General features: G+C 37.8%; 1 protein-coding gene across 1 annotated transcript in view; it reads left to right on the top strand.

Annotated features, from left to right (window-relative positions):
* auh (AU RNA binding methylglutaconyl-CoA hydratase) overlaps window positions 1-21720 on the top strand; it is an 83439-nt gene that overhangs the window by 38928 nt on the left and 22791 nt on the right. The window contains exons 5-6 of the mRNA XM_088629812.1: window positions 193-285; window positions 10256-10312. Coding sequence (XP_088485938.1) covers window positions 193-285; window positions 10256-10312 — 150 coding nt within the window. The remainder of the gene's footprint in view (window positions 1-192; window positions 286-10255; window positions 10313-21720) is intronic.

Here is a 21720-nt window from a genome sequence, read left to right as displayed (position 1 = left end):
AGTATTTTGTATAAGTACCCTGCTCAGAATGAATGAATATAGTTTCATGTGTTAGAGTTTCTAGAGATGATTAGATTATTTTTAATGTTTTACTGATTGCAGTTTAGAGGACAGCATGCGTAAAAGACACTGCATTTGATTCTTTAGAAAAGCCTTACAAGTTTTTATTTCATTGTGTTTTCCTCTAAACAGGTAATCTTCCAATGCCAACAATTGCAGCAATTGATGGTGCTGCTTTAGGGGGCGGACTGGAAATGGCTCTTGCTTGTGACATCAGAATTGCTGGTAAGAATGTTTGCATTTTCCTAGTTGTGTTTTGTAGTCATGGTGATGCTATGGTCTGCTTCTTGATACATTGCATGACATTTCTTTCTGAAGATTTTTCATTTATATGGAAGTGCATTGGTAAATCTCACTGATGAAATTTGATCATTTTACTTGTTTATTTAATGATGGCTTTTTAGTATATACAGTACTGTACTCATTATGCTACAGTATGAATGATACTGTAGGTGCAATGTAGAGTACATTTTTGTGTAATTCTATAGCTATCTTTGATCATTGTTTTCAACCCACTGATTTCAAGTTGCCACAAATATTGCAATGCATTCACTTTAAGTTCAGAGTGTAAGGTCAGCATTCGTTTACGTATACCTTTGAGGTAAAGCAGTAGTTCTCAAACTTTTTGGACCAAGTACCACCCCCGATCACAAACCAACGCATCCAAGTACCACCTACAAGTCATCTTCTCATAGGAACCCCAGAAAATCTCAATGACCAACATGAGTGCTCGTGTGTGCACACACTCACATACACGTATAATACATATTATAATAATAAAATGTATTGGATATAGCGCCTTTAAAGGTGGCTTCTCAAAGCGCTTTACAGAATGACAAAAGGAACAACAACAGTTAAAAATAAACAATAAAAAAACACCCTTTCAGTGAGAGGAGTGAGCCTGTTTAGTCGAGCAAAGCAGATGTGAATTCATTGGTCGAGCCTTGATACAATTCACAACAGAGTCTAACAGATTTTAAATCGTCAGGCATTTTCTTGACGGCCAAGGCCTCACGGTGGGTGCTGCAGTTCATATCTGGAGCAACCTCTCTAATTCATGCAACTACACCGCTGTTTCGGCTTGTCATCTCTCTAGCACTGTACAAACTCTGACGCATTTCATTCAGTCGATGCCATTCTCTTTGATAAATTCATTCAGAAGCTGAAATATGTGCTCTCCAGTAGTTCCTGTTGGTAGCAGCTTAAAGAACAGAAAGTCCTCAAGGGACTCAAGTGACTGAGTCTTTCGGTGGGGGCAGCAGGTCGAGCTGTTCAGCAGCTTTTTCTCCACACATAATACATGTCAGCTCTTTTGCCAATGGTAAAAATTTCTTCACAAGTAGTGTGGGGCTTACCTGCTATAGCAATCCGCAAGCTTGCCTTTTTCCCCGTTTCCATTTCAGGAGTCTGTCTCAGAAGTTAAAATAAGTTTTTATTTCATGTGCATGGGAGCGAAACACAGAGATGCTCGGTGTATTTTTCTCAAATCATGCTTTCCTCTGCTCACAAGATTGCCAGTGTTCGTAGTACGCATTTCTATGCTTTCCTGTGCTTAAAGCGTTGTCATTGTTCCAAAATCACGCACATTCTCCTACCTCCCTATTTGCTGGAGATAACTTTCTTAAATATAATTGGTCACTTGCGTTTGTAGCACGCATTCCTATAGAATGGTATAGAATTACATAGTAGCTCTTGTGTCCACTCAAGTATTAGCGCACGCTGTATCGTAGTACGTAGGCTGCGTATTCAACATGTTGAGTTGAATTAAATGTAGTGACTGACTTGGCCAGCCTAAGATTTTCTGCCTTTACATTGGCTGTAACATTTTCTTCAATACAAAGATGAGCAAAAAGAGGACTGGAACAAAGTTTTATGTAAAGCATGAAACCAAGATAAATTTTACAAAGAGATGGAAAGGTTTCTATTGAGAAAGAAAACAAGTGCAGAAACTTCAAAGACCGCCACCTTATATGTAAAACATGGTCTGAACATAAATGACCCCCTCTGGAACTGTTGACTATCTACAGTATGGTCACCTAAAACTACTGGGCTAAATTCAAAATGCTTTGTTATATCAGATGTTTGCATTAATGTACCCCAAAATAAAAAGCATATTATATTTAGCTTTTGTGTTAATTTCGTGAACCCAAATATAAAGTACTTAACTACAGTATGAAGCAAAAACAATAGTCCCAATACTTTGTAAGGGCACTGTTTATATGTTTCTTTGAGAATTATCTGCATTTATTTTGTAATCAAGCTTACTAGCCACTAGATGTGAAAATAATCTATTGATCACAATCAATGCATCTAACTACCTCATGCACAAGATTATACTTATGAATCTGTTAATTATATATGTGTCCTAAGTATATCCTGTGTGCTTTCATATTTATGAATAGATTTGTTTGCAGACTATTTTAATTCCGTCCTGTCTACAAAACTGAGTTACCTGTTTTGTAAAACCATATGCAATAAAAAAAGATTCTGAAACTTTATTTGTTAATACAGTACATGTACAAACGTTTATGTACATTGGTATATGTTCAGTCTTGATGTTTTATATTTTAATAAATTTAGGCCGTTATGAATAAACATTTTCATAGCTGACTCAGGCAAAATGTGCTAAACAGGGTGAAGTCCATTTCTAAAATTATTTTTAATAATTGCTGTCAAATGTTTATCAAAGCCTAGTTTCACATACTACAATTTACTGTTATTTCCTGTGCTTCCACTTTTCACAGGGATTTATCTGCTGTGATAATGTGATGTCACTGACTAATTTCTTTAGTTCTTTATATTTTTATCTTTCCATCTGTGTGACTTTGTGTGTGCTTTTGGTAATTTACTTTGATATCTATGATCACGTGAGGTGAACTGTGAGTTTCTGGCATTTCAAAGAAAGAAAATGACTGTCAGCTAAATTTAAGGCGTAACTGCAAGAAACATGCATACATATGTCAATATGAACTTCAAAGGATGTTTTGCAAATGAACTTTTTTGCAAAATGGAGCTTTTTTATCTTTTTGCAGAGAGTGTCAATATTTATGCTTTTGTTAGAGATGTGGTAAGAAGGCATTACTATTGCTACCGTTGAGTGCTTTCAAATCAGTTTTGCTCTTTGGTAATAGACCGTAATAATGTTTACAATTTCTCTGTGAGGCCATAAAGAAAAGTGGCAGCATAAGCTTATCTGAGAGTGCAAAGTAATTGTAACAGGCAACATCAAAGTGAAACATATGAGGTGCCGTTTAGCCATTATTCAATGGCCCCCTGGCCCGGCCCTGTGCATGCTGCGTTGACAGAAGAACACTCATCGCAGGGGTCATAGCCGATGACAATAAAGCTATTGCTTCTGGTGTGGCTAAGATGTTATTTATTAATTAAAGCTACGGCTTGGCTTAGTGCCTGTTGCGGTTGAGGTTAATTTCTTTCCTCCATCTTGGAGCACAGCAGAAAATGAGAAAACTTGTTTATACATTTTCTCAGCCAATCACATTGTCCCATTTAGACGGACCGCCTACATTGGCCGTAATTCGTAAGGTGCAGAGTGGTGGCACTGTGGCTAAGGATCTGCGCCTGTGGCTGGAAGATTGCCGGTTCAAATCCTGCAGCCAGCAGAGGAACTCCACTGGGCCCCTGAGCAAGGCCCTTAACCCCAAGTGCTCCAGGTGCGCTGTATAAATGGCCGACCCTGCGCTCTGACCCCAAGCTTCTCTGTCCCTGTCTGTGTGTCTCATGGAGAGCAAGCTAGGGTATGCAAAAAGACAAATTCCCTAATGCAAGAAATTGTATGTGGCTAATAAAGTGATCTTATTCACATCTCACATACACATAAAATGCTCTCACACTCTCCATTTTTCCTCTCCCATACATACACAAACACTTTCACATTCATTAGTTTTACATCTCACATACACATAAAATCCACTCACATTCACTACTTTTTCTCTCAGGTTCACATTGTGAAGGAGTGTTTTATGTGTATGCGTGAGGTAAAACTAGTGAATGTGAGAGTTTTTTGTGTGTATGTGAGAGAGAAGATTTAGAGTGTGAGAGCATTTTATATATTAATGTGAGAGGTAAAATGGAGAGTGTGAGAGCATATTGTGTGTATGTGAGAGAAATTTTTGTGTGTATGAGAGGTAAAGTTTGAATAATGGCCTAAACAGCACCTAAGAAACATGAGGTTGCTCTTTTTCAAATCTTCTTGTTCCTATTTTCATGCCATACCTGTCACTAAATACTGTATAACTGCACATCTCACATACACATAAAATGCTCTCACACTCTCCATTTTTCCTCTCCCGTACACACTAGGGGTGTAACCCCGGCGTCCTGGCCAAATTTCCCATTGGCCCGTACCAATCATGGCCTCCTAATAATCCCCCTCTATGAATTGGCTACATCACTCTGCTCTCCTCCCCACTGATAGCCGATGTGTGGTGAGCGTTCTGGCGCACTATGGCTGCCGTCGCATCATCCAGGTGGATTCTGCACATTGGTGGTGATGGAGGGGAGTCCCCATTACCTGTAAAGCACTTTGAGTGGAATGTCCAGAAAAGCGCTATATAAGTGTAAGCAATTATTATTATTATTATTATTATTATTATTATTATTATTATTATTATTATTATTATTATTATCTGTGCTGAAGTTGAGCTTGGAGAGGTAGGTCTAAGAGGGTTGTCAGGAACGTGTCAGTCAGTAGTAAATCCAGTACACATGTTGCCTTTTTTTTTGATGTAGCATAATGTTATGCCTCACTCAAGACATTCATAACAGTTTTAAACAGATTGAGAACATCAAGCTTTCAATTGTTTTTGTGCAGTAGTCCCAAAATATAGGAGAGGGGAATGTCTGTATCTTCCATCTGTTTCGTTATATTCCGTGTTCTTTTTGATTCTCTGTGCCGTTTGTCCTCTGATATTTGTCATTATATGTTGTGATTAGTAGGAAGTGTACAAGATTGTGCAGGACAAACTTATTGTTCTAATTTTTGTTCAAGATATAAAAGTTGCAGACATAGTAAAAATAATTATAGGATGAAATCTGACAAACATTTGCTGTGAGTAAGTTTATTAGGAAGTGTTTGAAATTTGTACAGACAGTATGACAAATGTAAAACAAAAGCCAACATAGAAATATGTAATTTCTTGAATAAATAACCTTTCTACAGTGCTGCTTTTTGTTTAGTTAGCTGCTAAAAGAAAGTCTGTTTTATTGAGGAGAGTAACATAAAACTGTATTGTATTGTGCTTCATGAACCTACACATTGGATACATTAAAACTTAACATAATGTTAAAGTTTTGAAATTCAAAAACTGAATTTTAATATATACAATTATTTATTCTGAAAAAAATATGAAACAATCTAGTTGTAAATATGCAATAGCCTTGTTATCCAATATTAAATAGTTCGTATAGCAGGAATGCCAAACTCAATTTGCTGTGGTGGGTCAGAATCTATTTAAATGCATTTCAAGCAGGCCACACATAGCATAAATTATCTAAATAGTAGGTTTACCAAGATTATTTATTTGTAGTGTTTTGGATTCATTTTTTTATTTTACAACAGAATACATTCCTTTAAAATGCAATTAGTAATCATTGCATCTTCATTAGATGTCAGTTTTGCAACTTAACTCATTATACTCTAAGTGTGGGATATTGTTTAGCATTAGTACTCTTTTACAATATCCTTACTGTGATTATTATACCCTGGTTAAATAATAAAATAATAAGCCTTTAGTCATTAAGATTAGACTACTATAACACCTTCCTTACTGATGTATTTATTAAGATACTAAATCATTTTGATTATGTCCAGATATCCATGTGCTACTCAGCCTCAGCATGCAACTCCTGTGTATTGGCTCCTTGTAAGGTTTCGAGTAGATTTTAAGGTTGTTCTGCTTATACATGAGACACAGGATTGTCCAACCGCAGGTTACCTTAGTTTCTGTCCTTGGATCAAATCTCCCTAGTTCTAGACTGAAGAAATTTTGTTCCTTTAACCTGTCTCTATAAGACAATTGTCTGACACCAGAAATCATTCTTAGTCCTTTTTTAACCTTTTTTGTGCTGTGGTGACTAAGCATGAACACAATATTCTAAGTGAGGTCAGGTCATAACATTGGTAAACTTCAGCATAAAGTTCTTTGATTTATATTCCACACTTTTTGCTGAATATCCAAGCATCGTCTTTACTGTTTTAATCTTTTGCCACATTGTCTTGATGAGAACACAGAGAAAGTTTTGTAAATTCAAATATATTGATTTTTTCTTAATTCATTTAACATTGTTATGGCACAGTGGAGAAATAACGGGCTGAAACCCAGCTGATGAAGCTGTGTTGCAACTGTGGAGGATGTCCTCAGGTTTTTGGCGCTGGTCGGAGATTAAAGAAAATAGCTCGCCAAAAGCAGCCGAAGGTACATTGAGGATAGTGCTGGCTGACTGGGAGCACTGCTAGTAGGCGGCTGCAATCTGGTCTGGTAGCCAGTAACGAGAGAGAAGCGCTCAAACATTAGAAGCAGCTTTACAGAGTGGATTTCTACAACGAGAGTTTAGAGAGAGCAGAAGCTCAAAACTTGGTCAGGTGCGCTGACAAACACCGTGGTGCAGTTTTGCGACCCGTATTCCCTTTGGTAGCTCAATGATGGTGCGGTTCTTTGGTGGTGTAAAGAGAGGACCTTAATTGGATTGATTAATTGGTAGATTGGATGCCAGATTGGTATGCAGGTGGTTTAATTGTAAGGTGCCCAACCAAGTTCTCGGACCCATGAGAGGGCTGTGATCACCCGTTGAAATGTCACAGTCTCCCGGGACAACTGAAGACTGGGAGCCTTAATGGGTGCCCACCAGGCACCAGACAAGGCTTTTGGGGAAACCAGACTTGAAATCTGTAGATCATCAGCGGCATGTGACGATCCCAAGCAGGCTCTCGGGTCCGCTTCTCTGGTTCATGCCCCCCTCCTTGAATGCTGTTCTGGATTTGGCAGGAGTCCAGAATTCGCTGTGGCCTATGTTCTTCAGAGTGGTCCATGGGAGGAGTATCCTGAGTTGATGGTTGCCAGTGTGGGTTTTAGTAGGGACACGTGGAACATAGAGGGAACTCTGCACCCCAAGGCCTAAGGCAGTAGGTGCCAGCTTTCCTATGCTCCATTACCTCATATGGGCCAATTTTCATGATGGTAGTTGAAGGCAGAGGTGTTTTATGGAGAGCCAAACCCACTGTGCTGTCCTCAGGGGTGGTTCCTCCCTCAGGTGTTGGTTGGCTGCATTGTCCTGGTGTTAGGTGGCTCTACAGAGATTTGTCTAGGCCTGTGAAAGAATTGACAAAGATATACAAGGAGAATTCAGCTCAGAGGAGGATGCAGAGACGTGGTACCTCAGGATATGGCTCCAAATCCTGATTGACCTGCTCCTTCTGGCCATCTGCCTCGGGGTGGTAACCTGAGGAGAGATTGATTCAAATTTCCAGTTTCTGACAGAAGGCCCACCTGAATTTAGAGACAAACTGGGGTCCACAGTCAGAAACCAGTTATAAAATCAGCAGAAATGTGTTGCTAGCGTTGGTTTTGGAATGTCCTTCTGGGGTTGTGTGGGAATCCCTGGCCCAACTACAGAGCGGTCATGTCACCACATAGGCTTCTATATCCATCCTCAAGGATGGCCACCACAAATAATGGCAGATATGCTCCAGGTTTTTATGATCCATAAACACCATAAGTGGGTGTTGTGCTCCCTTGAGCAGACTAGTGATGGGAGCCACAACCGTGGTGAAGTTTCAAATTAATTTTCAAATTAAGTTTAAAAACCCCACAAAGCACTGGATTTGTTTCACAAAGATGGCAAAGGGCCAGTACTATCCTCCTGCGGCCTTTCCAGGGTCCATCCGGAAGCTCTAGGAAGGCCACCTCTGAAGGTCTTGCATTTCTCCAGTTTTGCATAGTGAAGGTGTTGCTTTACATGCTCCTGGCTGTTGCAGGAGAATATGTTGTCGATGTACACCACCATGAAGTCTTCTGTAAGATCCCAGAAGATGTCATTCATAGTTTTGCACAGGCTGTAGGGCATCACTAAGTACTAAAAATGAAGGCTATCTTCCACTCATCTCCTTCTCTTATTCAGGTGAGGTTATAAGCCCCTCTCAGGTCAATCTTCGTGAAGATCATTGCGTGACTGGCCTTCTCCAAGAGCGATGGGATGAAGGGCAGTGGGTACCAGTTCTACCTTGTGATTTTATTTAGCTCTGTGCAGTCAATACAGGAACGTAGGGATCCATCCTTTTTAGAGACAAAGAAGAAGCTGGCCCATGCCGGTTACAGTGAAGGGCAGATGAAGCCCATCTTGAGATTTTCTACAATATATTCCTTTATCGTCCTGGCACTCAGGTACTGAGTGGGGGCAAAGGTGACCCCGAGGTAGTGTGATGCCAGGCAAGAGGTCTACAGGACAGTCATTGTCCTGGTTTGATGAGAGTATGTGAGCCTGCTGGTACTAGCTAAAACATTCCAGTAATTCTGGTAGGCTGGTAGAAACTGGGGAAGACTGGGACCCAAGACCCGCACTGCCACTGCTTGGAAAGGAATGTCATGGTCTCCCGGATCAAATGAGGACTGGGAAATGCCAGAGTTTGGAAGCGATCCCACAGTTTAGAATCACCCATCTGAAATGTATGGTGTATCATACTTCTGATTCCTGTGTAGATAGCTGGTCTTGTCAATGATAAAATTCATTTGCTAAATTTCTCCTATGTTTGTGTCATTTACAGTGCAGTCCGTAAGTATTTGGACAGTGAAACATTTTTTGTAGTTTTGGCTCTGTACTCCAGCACGCTGGATTTGAAATGAAACAATGACTGTGAGGTTAAAGTGCAGAATGTCAGCTTTAATTCGGGGGTATTTACGTCTATATTGGGTGAACCATATAGGAATCACAGCCCTTTTTATACATAGTCCTCCCATTTTAGGGGACCAAAAGTATTTGGACACATTAACATAATCTTAAATAGAATTTGGCCTTCGGAATCAGAGAATACGTTCATTAGAGTCACAGGTCTGCAAAACTGGTGACTGACTGCCCCTGAAATACAGGCTGAGCTCAATGCAGCTAGAAGTACAGTGGTTTCAACATTAACTGTTCAGAGGAGGTTGCGTGAAGCTGGCCTCAAAGGTCCAGTTTCTGTTTTTTGGCCCAGGCAAGTCTCTTCCTCTTATTCTGCCCTCTTAACAATGGTTTCTTTGCAGCAATTATTCCTGGTAGGCCAGCTTCATGTGATATTGTATCTTGCGGTCTGTTATTTTAAAAGCAGTGTTGGAATGATTGGAGAATGTTTTGGGAAGATTTAGCCTCATAAGATGTTGATCCATTTTGTCTTCACTTATATGGGCCTGTTGTCTAGTTAAATATCCCAAAGTCTGTTGCCTGATTATCTTTCCTAATGCTTCAGCTGTCCAAAAACATGTCAACAAATATTCTCTTTCTCAGCAGCCAGAATAGCTCTCCAAGATTAAGGACAATAAAAATAACCAGCCTGCACTTTAATAACTAGACCCAATACCCAACAATATTTTACATGCCTTTGGATTGCTAAAATAAGAAATTACACACAAAAATGTCAACAATAAATAAGATGAGTTTTGATATCAAGAGCTGCCTGAATTAAATTCCCATTGGCTGAACAGTCATAGCAGAGCTTTGTCTCGCACAGTTCTTAAAATGTCTTGACTCTTCCAGTGATGGAGGAATTCATGGTCATCAGAGTATAACAGTTTTATGGTACAGGGGCTCAGCTGCTAAAGTAATTAAAATTCTACTGAGATAGTTATTCTTTGAACAACCAGGTTTGTTATGTTATGTAGTCCCATTGCAAATACTATCGTTATGGAGAAAGGCCCCCTATGTATTTCATTGGCACACTACTGTATTTTCCATTATGCATACAGTATATTAAACATTGATGTTACATTACTAGTCTAAAGTGATTAGTACATTAGAAATCTTTTCAGTTGATGAAGGTCCACAAAGGATTTACTTCATTTTATATTTCTATTATTTACTTTTTGATAGCTCTTGTTGATTATTTTAATTGTTGTCTGGGTTCATTTTTTAAATTGAATTGTCAAATTTCATGTCATCCATACTTTACAATTAACACTTTCCAATATTTTTTTCCCTTTCCTTACAGCCAGTACTGCTAAAATGGGATTAGTTGAGACCAAATTAGCCATCATCCCTGGAGCAGGTAAGATACTCTGTGAAACTAGATGGGGATGGATAGAACATTTTGATGATGCCATTGAAAGAAAAGACAGAATTGTCCCACACTTGCCATTCAGAATGCTTTAATCAGTTGTTTTTGTGTAGGGTGTTTTTCTGTCTGTCTAAGGAATAGTGTCAGGGGTTATGATGGCTTTTTGAGATCATGTAGTCACTATATATTATGGTTATGAATTTTAGTTATCTTTTACTGTATACTCAGTGCCAGGGAAATGGAACCATCTTAAAACTTATATTTCCACCATATATCAAGTCAAAGTTAGCAGCTGTTTTCCTTTACCAATTTAAGATCAACCATAATCCTAAAAATATCCATGAGTATATGCAAAATGTTATTTTCCCAAAATTTGAATTATTGTAAGTATTGGATTCTATGTTTAAAGAGGGAAATTATAAATTTGTGAATTAGAAGCATGTGCTAACGTCTCCTTTCATCATGCAGTTGAACTTGGCAGTAGATTATTTCACCTAATGAAAAACAGTGACCAAGTGATTAAACCTTGGTATGCCCCTTACTCAATGCTAGCCAGGGCTCTCTTAGACTTTTTGGGTGCTGTGTCGTGTGACTTGATGTCCCAAAGTTTGCTGTCAGTCTTTAACATTGCCTATTTAAATAAATGCTGTAAAATAGCATCTTCCACTTTTTTATATCGGCAAATATTCTGGGTATTTCAAAGGAATTTTATGTTCTCTTGGTATAAAATGCATGTCAAAGTTATTATATCTGGCAGAGGTGGCCATCTCTAGTTCTGGAGAGTGCAGCAGGTCTTATAGGTCATAATTTCTCATAATCATAATTTAATAATGACCTGGGGCAAATGTGAGCTTTGAGCAATTTACTAAGTTATTTGGTTAGGAATGGCCAAATGTGCCCCTTATGAACTAGATGATGTTGGTATTTTCATTTCATATTATTGCTAAACTATCATGAAACTAAACATATCACCAGCCTAAGTACTCAAAAATGGATGATTTAGGGGTCCCCCAAAACACCTTCTGGATTGTAGCTTTCCAGTACCTGAGTTGTACATCCCTGATATATAGGAACTCTATAACTATGGATACACAGATACAGTGCTATTGAAAAAAATCTATTGTTTAGGGGCGTGGATGAAATAGTTTTATTTGTGTTTGTACTATAGGGTTGCAGTTTACAGGCAGTGACTTTAGAGTTACCTTGAGGTATTTTTCCAAGAAAAAGCATCTTCCTGTCAAAGTATTAAAGAATTGTCATGCAAAGTATTAACATTAATGTTTTAGTCCTTTGAAATCACCGTGATAGTGCAGTGCTATCGATTCATTGTTTGGAGAGCTCTGCTAGTAATGTTTACATTTTTATACTGCATGTGAACAAGCTGAAACATTTTGAATCTGAAGCTACATACTGGCATCTGATTATATTTTCTGTCATAACACCTTTCAAGGTCTTGGTTTGCATGGAAGTGACACATTCAGAGGTCTGTGCAATACCACTTTGTTTTGGCTTTTAATCCTGATTAATGTTGACATTTAATGGGAATAATAATTTTCTTGATCAGACCATTTAAATTATTTTCAGTAATGAAAAATTTCAAGTTAAACACACTTTTGTAATTAACTTGAAATGCTTTGCTCTTCAGGTATTGAGAAGAGCTAAGTCAAATGAATTTTATGTGTCTGTATGCTAGATTTCATGTCCTCGTTTTTCTTCTCTGCTCTGAGAGTCCTTGCTTCTTACATACCTAAAATACTGTTGTTTATCTTCTTTTCTCTTGTCTTCAGTATATAATTCAGAAAAAGGTCAGTCATAGGTGTGCACTGTGTGGTGCTAACCAGTATAGGAGCTTTCACGGAACCACTTGGGAAAATGCAAAATCAGGAAGGGGTCACTAGATAGTCACTTCTGGTGTTGTGTAAATAAACGGACTTGTCCAAAAGCAGCGCTATTGGAAAATGACACCGAAGCTCACTCTACCTGGGTAGCATGTACATGAAGACAGAAATGAGCTCAGGGTATGTCAGTTCGGACAAGGTCTGGTCTGTTGCTTAAAATGTATCCTTTTTGAACGTTTGTTGAATATCCTGCCATCACATGGCTGCAGCCTTAATGATAGCCTGTTTTGCCCATGTAATACATTGACATGTTGTTGCTTTGAATTAAACTAAGGCACACCCTATTTAACTGCTGCTCTGAACGGTGTTAAACAGGCGTGTCTATTGATCTGAGTTGCATGGTAGGTTGTAACATGATTGTCTTATAATGGTCTTGTAAATGACCTAATCTTATAATATTTCTAGAATTCAGAAACAACCTGAAAATTAGTCAAATGTAAGTACGTAACAATGCGTTATATAAGATGTTCCGTATTTGTTGGATTTATACCATACTGATGGAAAAAAGAAACTCAATATTTCCTGGAATGAGAATACTATAGTTATAGTTTATGTACTTTCACAAAAAGTTGTCAATTTGTTTCAAGCCCTCTGACCAGAAATACAGCTTGTGCAGTGAGGCATTGCATCTTGCCAATCATACGAAAGCTCTTTAGGTGCACTTTTACCCAATGAAGCCAAGGTAGAACAATGCCTGATCAGGTCACCTTTAAAAAGGCCTTAATTCAAAGCTTCACTTTGACTGCACTCACTTTGACTGCAGAAGAGGTTTCAGCAGACCAGCAGGACGAATTACCGCCCAAGATCCAGTCGCACTCACGTGACCACACCAGAGTAGAACCAACGCATGAAACTGGTCCATCTGAGAGATCGTTTCAGATCTGCCTCCCCTACAGCTGCTAAAACTGTCAGCAAAAACAATGCCCGCATCAGTGACAGGACAGTGAGGCTCCATGTTGCTGGACTTAGAGCAAGGCGACCTGTCAGAGGCCCTCTGCTCACACCTCCTAGACGTCACACCGGTCTGACTTGGGCCAGACAGAGGCTGCGATGGACTCATCAGCAGTGGCATCAGGTCCTCTTCACAGATGAGTCACTCTTCAACCTGTTCCACACAGAGGGGAGGGCCAGAGTGTGGAGAAGGAGGTGTTGTGTTTCTTTTTTCCTTCAGTATATATAGTGCACACACACATTTATATTATTTATTGAGCATCATGAGTAACATGTCAATTCACAAATATATTATTAGACAATCTATTTTGTAGCAGGTGGACTGACATTTTATCTACCAGACATGGCATAGGTGAATAATTGTGCTGATAACCACTTGACATCAGCAAGTTTGATCTGTAGGGGGGTGTACTGTGAAAGTTACAGGCTGGTAGTGTGTGGCTGCATTCAGAAGATGTAAAAGATATGTAATGGGATTTTGTCTCATTCCTCCTATTGAATCTGGACATGCATGTGTCCATTCATTGGTCTCCGAGCCCCTAGGTGTCACACATTTTTGAAGCTCTTCCAGCAAAAATTCAATGGAACTCCGGCGAGTGGGATCTCCAGTGCATAAGGATCACCATTGTTACATGAGCAGCCTGAGAGCACTGCAGCATCATGTTGTTAGGTTGCCATCAATCACTACAAGTGGACTTCTGTAGTGACTGGACACATCTGGCTAGTCAGATGTTGAGGACCATTACACTTGGACCTCCACATTGAAGTTGGCAAGGTGTTATAAATCATGGTCTCCCTGATTGTGGCCTGTCATTGACAGGCTGTTAGGAATTGCTGGCATCCCAGACAGCAAGACCCTGTGTGCTAAGTCCTACCTCCAACATACCATTGGCACGAAGGTTTTGTTCTCTTAATAAACAGAGAGTATGCAAGCCACTAAGGGGACTTCCAGATTGACAAAAATTACATTTAAACATTTATTCAGTATCTAAAATTCCTATATTTGTGGAGAAAATGGGTTCTTAAATAATATAAGGTTAAGTTCCACCTTTCTGCAATATGTATTTTGAGTTGGTGGTATCTGTGAGATTACTGCCTAAGACTTAAGTTATTTGTTTACATTGCTCAAGGAAACTGTGGTTAAGAAATTTAATTATAGATGTAAAAATAGTGTAACCTTTTCTGTACATGGAGGCCTGTGGGTGTTTAGAACACCTAATTTGTGCTTGTATGAGTTGCTTTATTAGTTAAATGAAAAGGAATGAATACTGTATATGAGTAATACCTCCATGAAGGCACCCTCTTTAGTTTAACCATTTTTTTCTCAATTTATTTGTTCCTGCCATCAGATCTGAATTTCTTAATTTACTAAACAAATAATGTTACTTATATAAAAAAACTTAAAACTGATATACACTGTATTATCACTTGTGAATGATGACTATTATTAATTTATTACAGTTTTCAGGTTGTTTTTGTGTATTAAGTTTTACAATATTTATTTTAAAAAGTGGTGAGGTGTTCTTCTGAGCATGGTAAATGTTGTTAAAGATGGATTGAACAATATTGTGAAAAACATTAGCAGAAAGGAAATGTCTTTGTGACTATCTGAAGAAACGAGATAGGTTTATCATGTGTTGACTAAAGTCTAAAGACCTCAGAGTGGTTCCCCGATCTCCATTGCAGAGCACTGGCATGGCCTCTGTGTTCCCAAATCTCAAATCTCAGTTTTCAGCTTTGCGGATGCCAGAGCGATTAAGTAATCAAGTCTAACCCAAGCAGTAGTGGGGACCACCAGGCAGGGATTGCATTGATGTTCTTCAGGAACACTGAAGAGTGTACTGCAGAGTTTGTGTGTTCGCTGAATGTGATTATAGGAAGAAGAGGGCATTTTGAACTGATTTTAAAATGAGGATGCTTATCCACTGTTGAAGAACAGGGTACTTATGAATTCTCTGTTATTAAAGTATATGTTATTTTAGCTTAACTATTAAATCTATTATCCACAGCAATAATATTTTAAAGAATAAATTACCCTGCATACAGCAAAACATGAAAGGTTTGTGTGATACTATTGACATTAAATGAGGTGAAGTAGAAAAAAGGTATCTTAGGTACTTTGGTTCTTATTACAGAACGTTCCTCCAGTACACAATATTGTTTGTATTAAATTTGTGTTAAGTGTGGTGTTACCCTTAACAAAATATGAAGTTTTACGATCCATTTATTGTTTAATAAAAATGTACAAGTTGTAATTGTTACAGTGGATATTTGTATTTTTAATGTTGTTAGCACTGATAGTAATATTTGTGGAAAAAAATATTTTTAAAAAGTCACTACAGAAGGAAGTTTTTTTAAACTACAAAACTCAAACTCGGTTATCAAGAACATTGTTTCCTTAGGGAGAGAAATGGGTCACCAGATGCTATGGTGGTCTGGGGTTTAGTGATGTGATTGTTGAATTGAAGCCAAGGAATGTTTAATAAAAGAAACTTGCTAGACAGATTAGCTCATTCTAAAAATAATGTTAGAGCATAGACTTCAGGCAGAAGTCTCAAGCAAAATCTTCATTAAGAAAAAATATTTTTCACAGGAAACCAGAGTGACTTTGAGAAACTATTTTCATGTCTTAAACCTGTTAAGTTGAAATGATAGTAACTTTTTAAAAACTAGTCTGGTGATTCTTATGAGCATGTTTGGTAAAGAAGGTTTTGGATGATGACTTCCTTATGTTTGACATACCTTTAAACTGTGACATATAGTGCTGAGTGAGGAAGAAAAAAGGGTTTGTTTTATAGTCTATATATTTGTTCTTTAAGCTCCAGACTATGGTAAAAATAATTGTCTGATTTTGACTAATTATAGCAATTTGTTTAGTACAGAGGTGTTTCAAAAAGTAAAATCAGTTCACAGAACTGTTTTTAATCATAACATACCTGTACATAGTCCTCCTGTTTTACAATGTACTGATTTCAGAGACTCAGTATTTCTTGAAAAAATCCCATTAGAAGGTTTTAGGTTATTGTATCAGCAAATTATGTTACTGTGATAATGTGAAAAATGACGGCGAACACATCACTGCAGTCTCAACACTGCCAGAGTCTTTCAGTCCCCCTCCAGGAACCTAGCTCTTCCTTGTTGTTCCCTTCTTGAGGTGAAGTGAACACTCCTCTTCCTTCTTGGCTGCTCTTTACTTGTTTTTACACAGCTCACTAGCTTACTTATTCTCACTGTCTCTTTCCTGTGTCTTTATGAAGCACCAGGCATTGCAGTATTCAACCAACCTAACTCCTTGTTGCCCAACTCTGTCTTTAGTTAAATATCCACTCAAACTGAACTCCTCATCAAGCACCAGATTTTCACTAAAGACCACGAACTCTTCCCAATATCTGCCATTCATGGCTGACCCTGTTTGGCCCGGGACACATCTCTGGAAACATTACTCTGGACTCTGCCTTTTAGACTTTTCTCTCAAGTGATGCTACCTAGTCATATGATGCTCAAATTCCCAAGGTGCTAATTTCTCCAGTCAGGCTTGGTTCAGCTGACCAACCTTGTTCCTCGTCAGCACACTTTACCCCCATTGATCCTGGCAAACAACTACCACACAGCCTTCCTGTCCAGAACCTGTGAAGACCATCAGTATAGCTAAGCTGTGTATTTGCTAAGAGTCAAGCATTTATGACAGCCCAGTTTGTTACTAGGAAGAGCTTTCGCACAGAGCCTAGTTGCAAGCTAAAACCCTTTTTCTCCCAGCTGGTCGTATAATTTGCTTAATTAGCCTATCTCAAGTGCTCCCTTACCTCACCTGGAGTCTTACTCCCTCTGAGTGCTACTTATTCAAACCAGCTGTGCCTCATTCTGCAGGCTCTTGTAATTAACAGGAGGGCATTTTGGCTCAAGGCCACACCACTGTGCAAGGGTTTTGAGCCAACATGGTGGAATTCTAACAAAGCCGTCTCTCATTACCTCACAGATACCCACAATTATGTTTGTTTTTCCTTCATATTTTCAACCTGGGTGTTCAGGTTTATAACATTTTTCTATTATGTCTTTCATAGTTTAATGTAAAAGATGACTTAAGGCAGAGTAAAATAATATTGCCTTCAAAGTATGAGAAATAATTACATTTATGTTGCACAATTGTCAAGTTTTCAATGTGACTACCATATTACTTTCATTTTTTCATGTCTCTTATTAGTATATATACCATAAGCATATCATAAATGATATAATTTGATGCTTTTATTTGTTGATGCTTCATCATTCTGTATTTCAAGTAAAAATGGGAAAAAAGCTGCTTAAAGAGAAATGGCAAAAATAATCAAGAATGGTTAGATTTTTTTCTGGTTACAATACATGGAACTTAAATAGGCTTCTCTCTCTTCTAAGGCCTGTTGTTGTCAGTTTCTCTCCTGGATGAAAAGTGGGTCATTTGCTTTTTGGCACTTGCCCACACTTCAGAGGTTTATTCAAAGAGCACATCTCCTAGAAATAGAGTGATGCAACATCAGCAGAAGCCATATTTTATTTGTCATACATTATTTCCAGTGCTCTGGATACAGTTCATTCACTGGCCTGTTATTGAATGTAATTCATCTATGGCATGGCTGAGAAGCAAATTTCACTTTACACTTAGTTTAAACTACTGAGTGAAATAGGTTTAATACAGGTGGGTAGCTGCGTACTGCATGCGTAGGCTGCAAAGGAACAAGTAATAGGTTTATTCCATGCTGAAAAGAGAAGAAAGACAACACAACGTTTCGGCCGTTTCAGGCTGCGCTGTTCTGCTTCCTCTGGTGATATACGGGTTTTTCGTACGAAGCCGTAATGAGCAGTATTTCTCGCATTGTGAACATGTTTACACAGCGGTCCCCCTGGATTCCAGTTAGTGTGTAATTACGCATCGATGAAAAAACGGAGGTTTAAAAAAAGAGAATTCACTGACTGATAGTTTTGTGGAGGCTGTGAAGATTTTCACAGGTCGTGGTCTTTAAAATGCATTTGGTTTGAAGGCTTTCTGTGTTTCCCTTCCAAAGATATGGACAGAAGAATATTCGAGCGTGGTAAAAAATGGCCTAAAAACGACATAGTGAAGGCTGTGAAAACAGCCACATGTACTTTGTACACACAGGAAGTGTTTTTGTAACTCTAGGACGTTTTGTGAAAAAGCTACAGGTGTGCCAATTGTAATCATTTTTATTTTTAAATACATTTTAGAAAAGTGTCATCTATACAAAAAAGTTGCATTTAATACCACTTGATATTAATAAATTAATAGAGGTAAGCTCTTTATTAAAGCTCACATCAAAGATCAAGCACAGATCAAACAGCAAGATCTCACACACTGGGACTGATCTGTGATCTGTGATGTGGTTGAGTGTGAATTGTGGTGCTCTAGCAGGGCTAGCTGTGCTGAAAAAAAAAACAGTTTAACAACTCTTAAGCATACTGTAGTTTTTGTTAACACGAGTTTATCAGTGAAAAGACCATGGGCATTTTTCCTCCCCCCTACATTCTCAGAGTAGAATATAATTTATTATTAGCACAATTTATTACAGTGCTTAATTTAATATTATTGATTACTAATAGTTTATGCTAACACCTAACTTTCTTAATTAGATGTATTTAAAACAATGAACTAAGTGTAACATAGCGTTCAGAAATACAATTGAGAGTTTTGTGGTGTATGTATAGATTAAACTTTTCTGAAATGTATAACAAAATTAAAGACTAAAATCTGTAATCTTTCCACCTGTAATGTCATTACACAGCTTCGCGTTGTGAATGTTTTTCCATGTTTACAAAGAAAGTGGAATACAGTAATACTACGTACTATATAGATACATATTTTTAGATATTTAGATCCTTAAATTAATATCATTATTAATTTCTTTAGATATGTGATTACATACTATATTCCCTATTATAAAATGGATAATTCCGGTCCTGAAATCGGATTCTCTGATATACGCACACCCCGAAATTTTGACTTTTTACTGTGTGATAAAGAAATTTTAAAGACTACTTCTTAGAGTAAATAAAAAAGCTTGGATTCTCATGTATCTGATACACATATCATTTTCTGCTGTCTTGGTTGCGCTCTTGAGGATCCTTGTGATATTTTGAGCTCTCGTTGAATGATAAGTGTTGCATAGTTTAAATAATTTTCATTCTTAGAAATTATGAAATGCTCCCACAGCGAAAAAGAAAATGCCTGACGAACTAGGGATTGGACAGTTTTTCAGTGCTTGTATGATCGATGGAAATGTTCAATGATTAAATGTTCAATGTATAATGATTATCATGCTGTAATACACAGTTTAAATTTAAAAGTCTAAAGAGTATACAACTTAAATTCTTAATTGAATAAAGATTGTCCGTCACCAGTGATCGGGATTTGAAACCGGATGTTTTCTGGTGACAGCTCAAATGCTGTACAAGAGAGGTTAAGCTTTATTAGCTCCACCTGCCAGTTTTACAAGGTGATTCCAGATACTGTGAACATAATCTAATTTACATACGGTAAATTGTGGTATAATGCGACACGCCCACCGCGTGTACGGCAGCATACCCCGCTTGTTTTGAATGGCTGCATCTATATATAAACGTACAGTAATATGGAGCATGTAAAAATGTTTCCGAAATAACCACATATAAGACTTTGATGCTTAAAATGTTTAGGGAGAAATGGAATACTTGTGTGTATTTGTTCTTTAAACTACCAATATCAGCAATATACAGTTTACATAATATGTTTATGTTCCTAAATTAATATCGTTTATGACCTTCAGATGCGTTATGTTCCCCTTCTTTTTATGCTCCGCTACTAAAAGTTCCCTTCAGTTATAAAAATCCATACAAATATTCAGTACTAAGCGTATTAAAATGTGCACAGTAAAGGTATTAAATGATTAAATCTTTTCACTACCGACCAATGCACCACGAGTGCCCCTGTCGGTCATTTTGCCCAGCCAATCACGTACCGCAGTACGCCGCAGTGGCTTGTGGGTAGTTGCGTGCAGTACGGGTTTGTACCGCGATGTTTGAATGGCTGCATGCATGCAGTTCACATATTTCAGTTATTTCTCTAAGATTTTTGCGGACATTTACTGTTGCATATCTAACCCTCAGAAGTCATCAGTTTAAGCATTCAAGTTTTGAATTAAATATTAAGTTTAAAAATGTGCAGTACAGTATATGCATCATTTTGTAATTTCACAAAATGGGACACCATAGTGTCTGAATACCTTTGAAAGACATGATATTTTTTTTGCATTAAGTAGAAATGTTTGCCACCACAGTCTGTCAGTCTTTCATTCATTAACTAAACTTTGTCTGCATTATGGATCAGGATTTTAAGTTTATTAAAATTAAACCTTTTCTTATCTTTCATAATTAATACGTGTCTCAAGTGTTATCAAAAGTGCATACACTTTGACTAGGTTATACTGTAGTTTTCATTTCGGTGGCAGGAATGTTATATGTGCTGATACTTGGCATTTTTATTTGCACCCACTTGTGTATCCCAGAAACATAATATAAAATAACCATAATTTTCTAACATATCCTTATAATGAACAAGTGTAACTCTCTTTGACAGTTTTACTTATTTCACTTCTTTAAGTCATGTGGAGGTGGCCATTTTTGTCCATTGCACCATTGATCATGTCACATGTTTGGTCTTTTGGATAAGAAGTATAACTTCCTTTGCCTTTCTTTTGTGTATTTTGAACTGATGCATGCTCTGTGTATGCATTGTGAGCACTTTTGTCAGACTCGGACACTTTCAGTTGTCTACTGACTTCTATTAGTTGCTTGCTAGTATTGTTCCATCTCTTTTAACTTACCTAAATGACATGTCCAAAAGGTGATTCATTGTGATGGTGATTTTATGAATGAACTGAAAAAAGCCATCATGTTGCTTTAAGAGAAAGATGTGGACTATTTATGAATAAATCATGATTATGTTAGATTTTTATTTTTTTGATTACAGTGACTCATTTTTTTATTTTGAGGCTTAGTGGGTGTAAATCAGGACAGCTGACATGACAATAGTACATATTTTCCCAGGACTGCTAAAGCTTGATGTGCCACAAAAGGTACTTGTCATCTTGTTCCAGGCAGTCTGAAATCTCTTTTTTTAAGCACACATTATGTTGTGCTACTGACCTCTCTCCAGACATTTAACATATAGCTCTATGAAAATGTACATTCAACTAACAGGCTTTTCTGATCCTTTATTAAACCAGGTAAGTCAATGGAGAATGTATTCACATTTGTAATGACAATCTGTAGTATACATAGTTTAGATACATAATGATCCAAATAGACAGCAAAGGTGGAAGGGGGGTAGGTGTTCAATTATAAATCAAAAAGAGTCATAAGAAGTTAATGTAGATGGATCAAGGGTCTTAGAATCTACATGGATCGGACTTACATAAACATTGGGGAAAAAAATGTGTGTAGTTGAAGTAATAGACCTGGCTAATGGCTACTGATTTTTTCACAACACCTACTAGGAAGGGTTGTATTGATCTAATGCAGGGT

Source organism: Lepisosteus platostomus, chromosome 4, assembly GCF_059453375.1.
Source record: "Lepisosteus platostomus isolate fLepPlt1 chromosome 4, fLepPlt1.hap1, whole genome shotgun sequence".
NCBI classification, from domain to species: Eukaryota; Metazoa; Chordata; class Actinopteri; order Semionotiformes; family Lepisosteidae; genus Lepisosteus; species Lepisosteus platostomus.
This window is presented reverse-complemented; position numbering and strand designations above follow the sequence as displayed.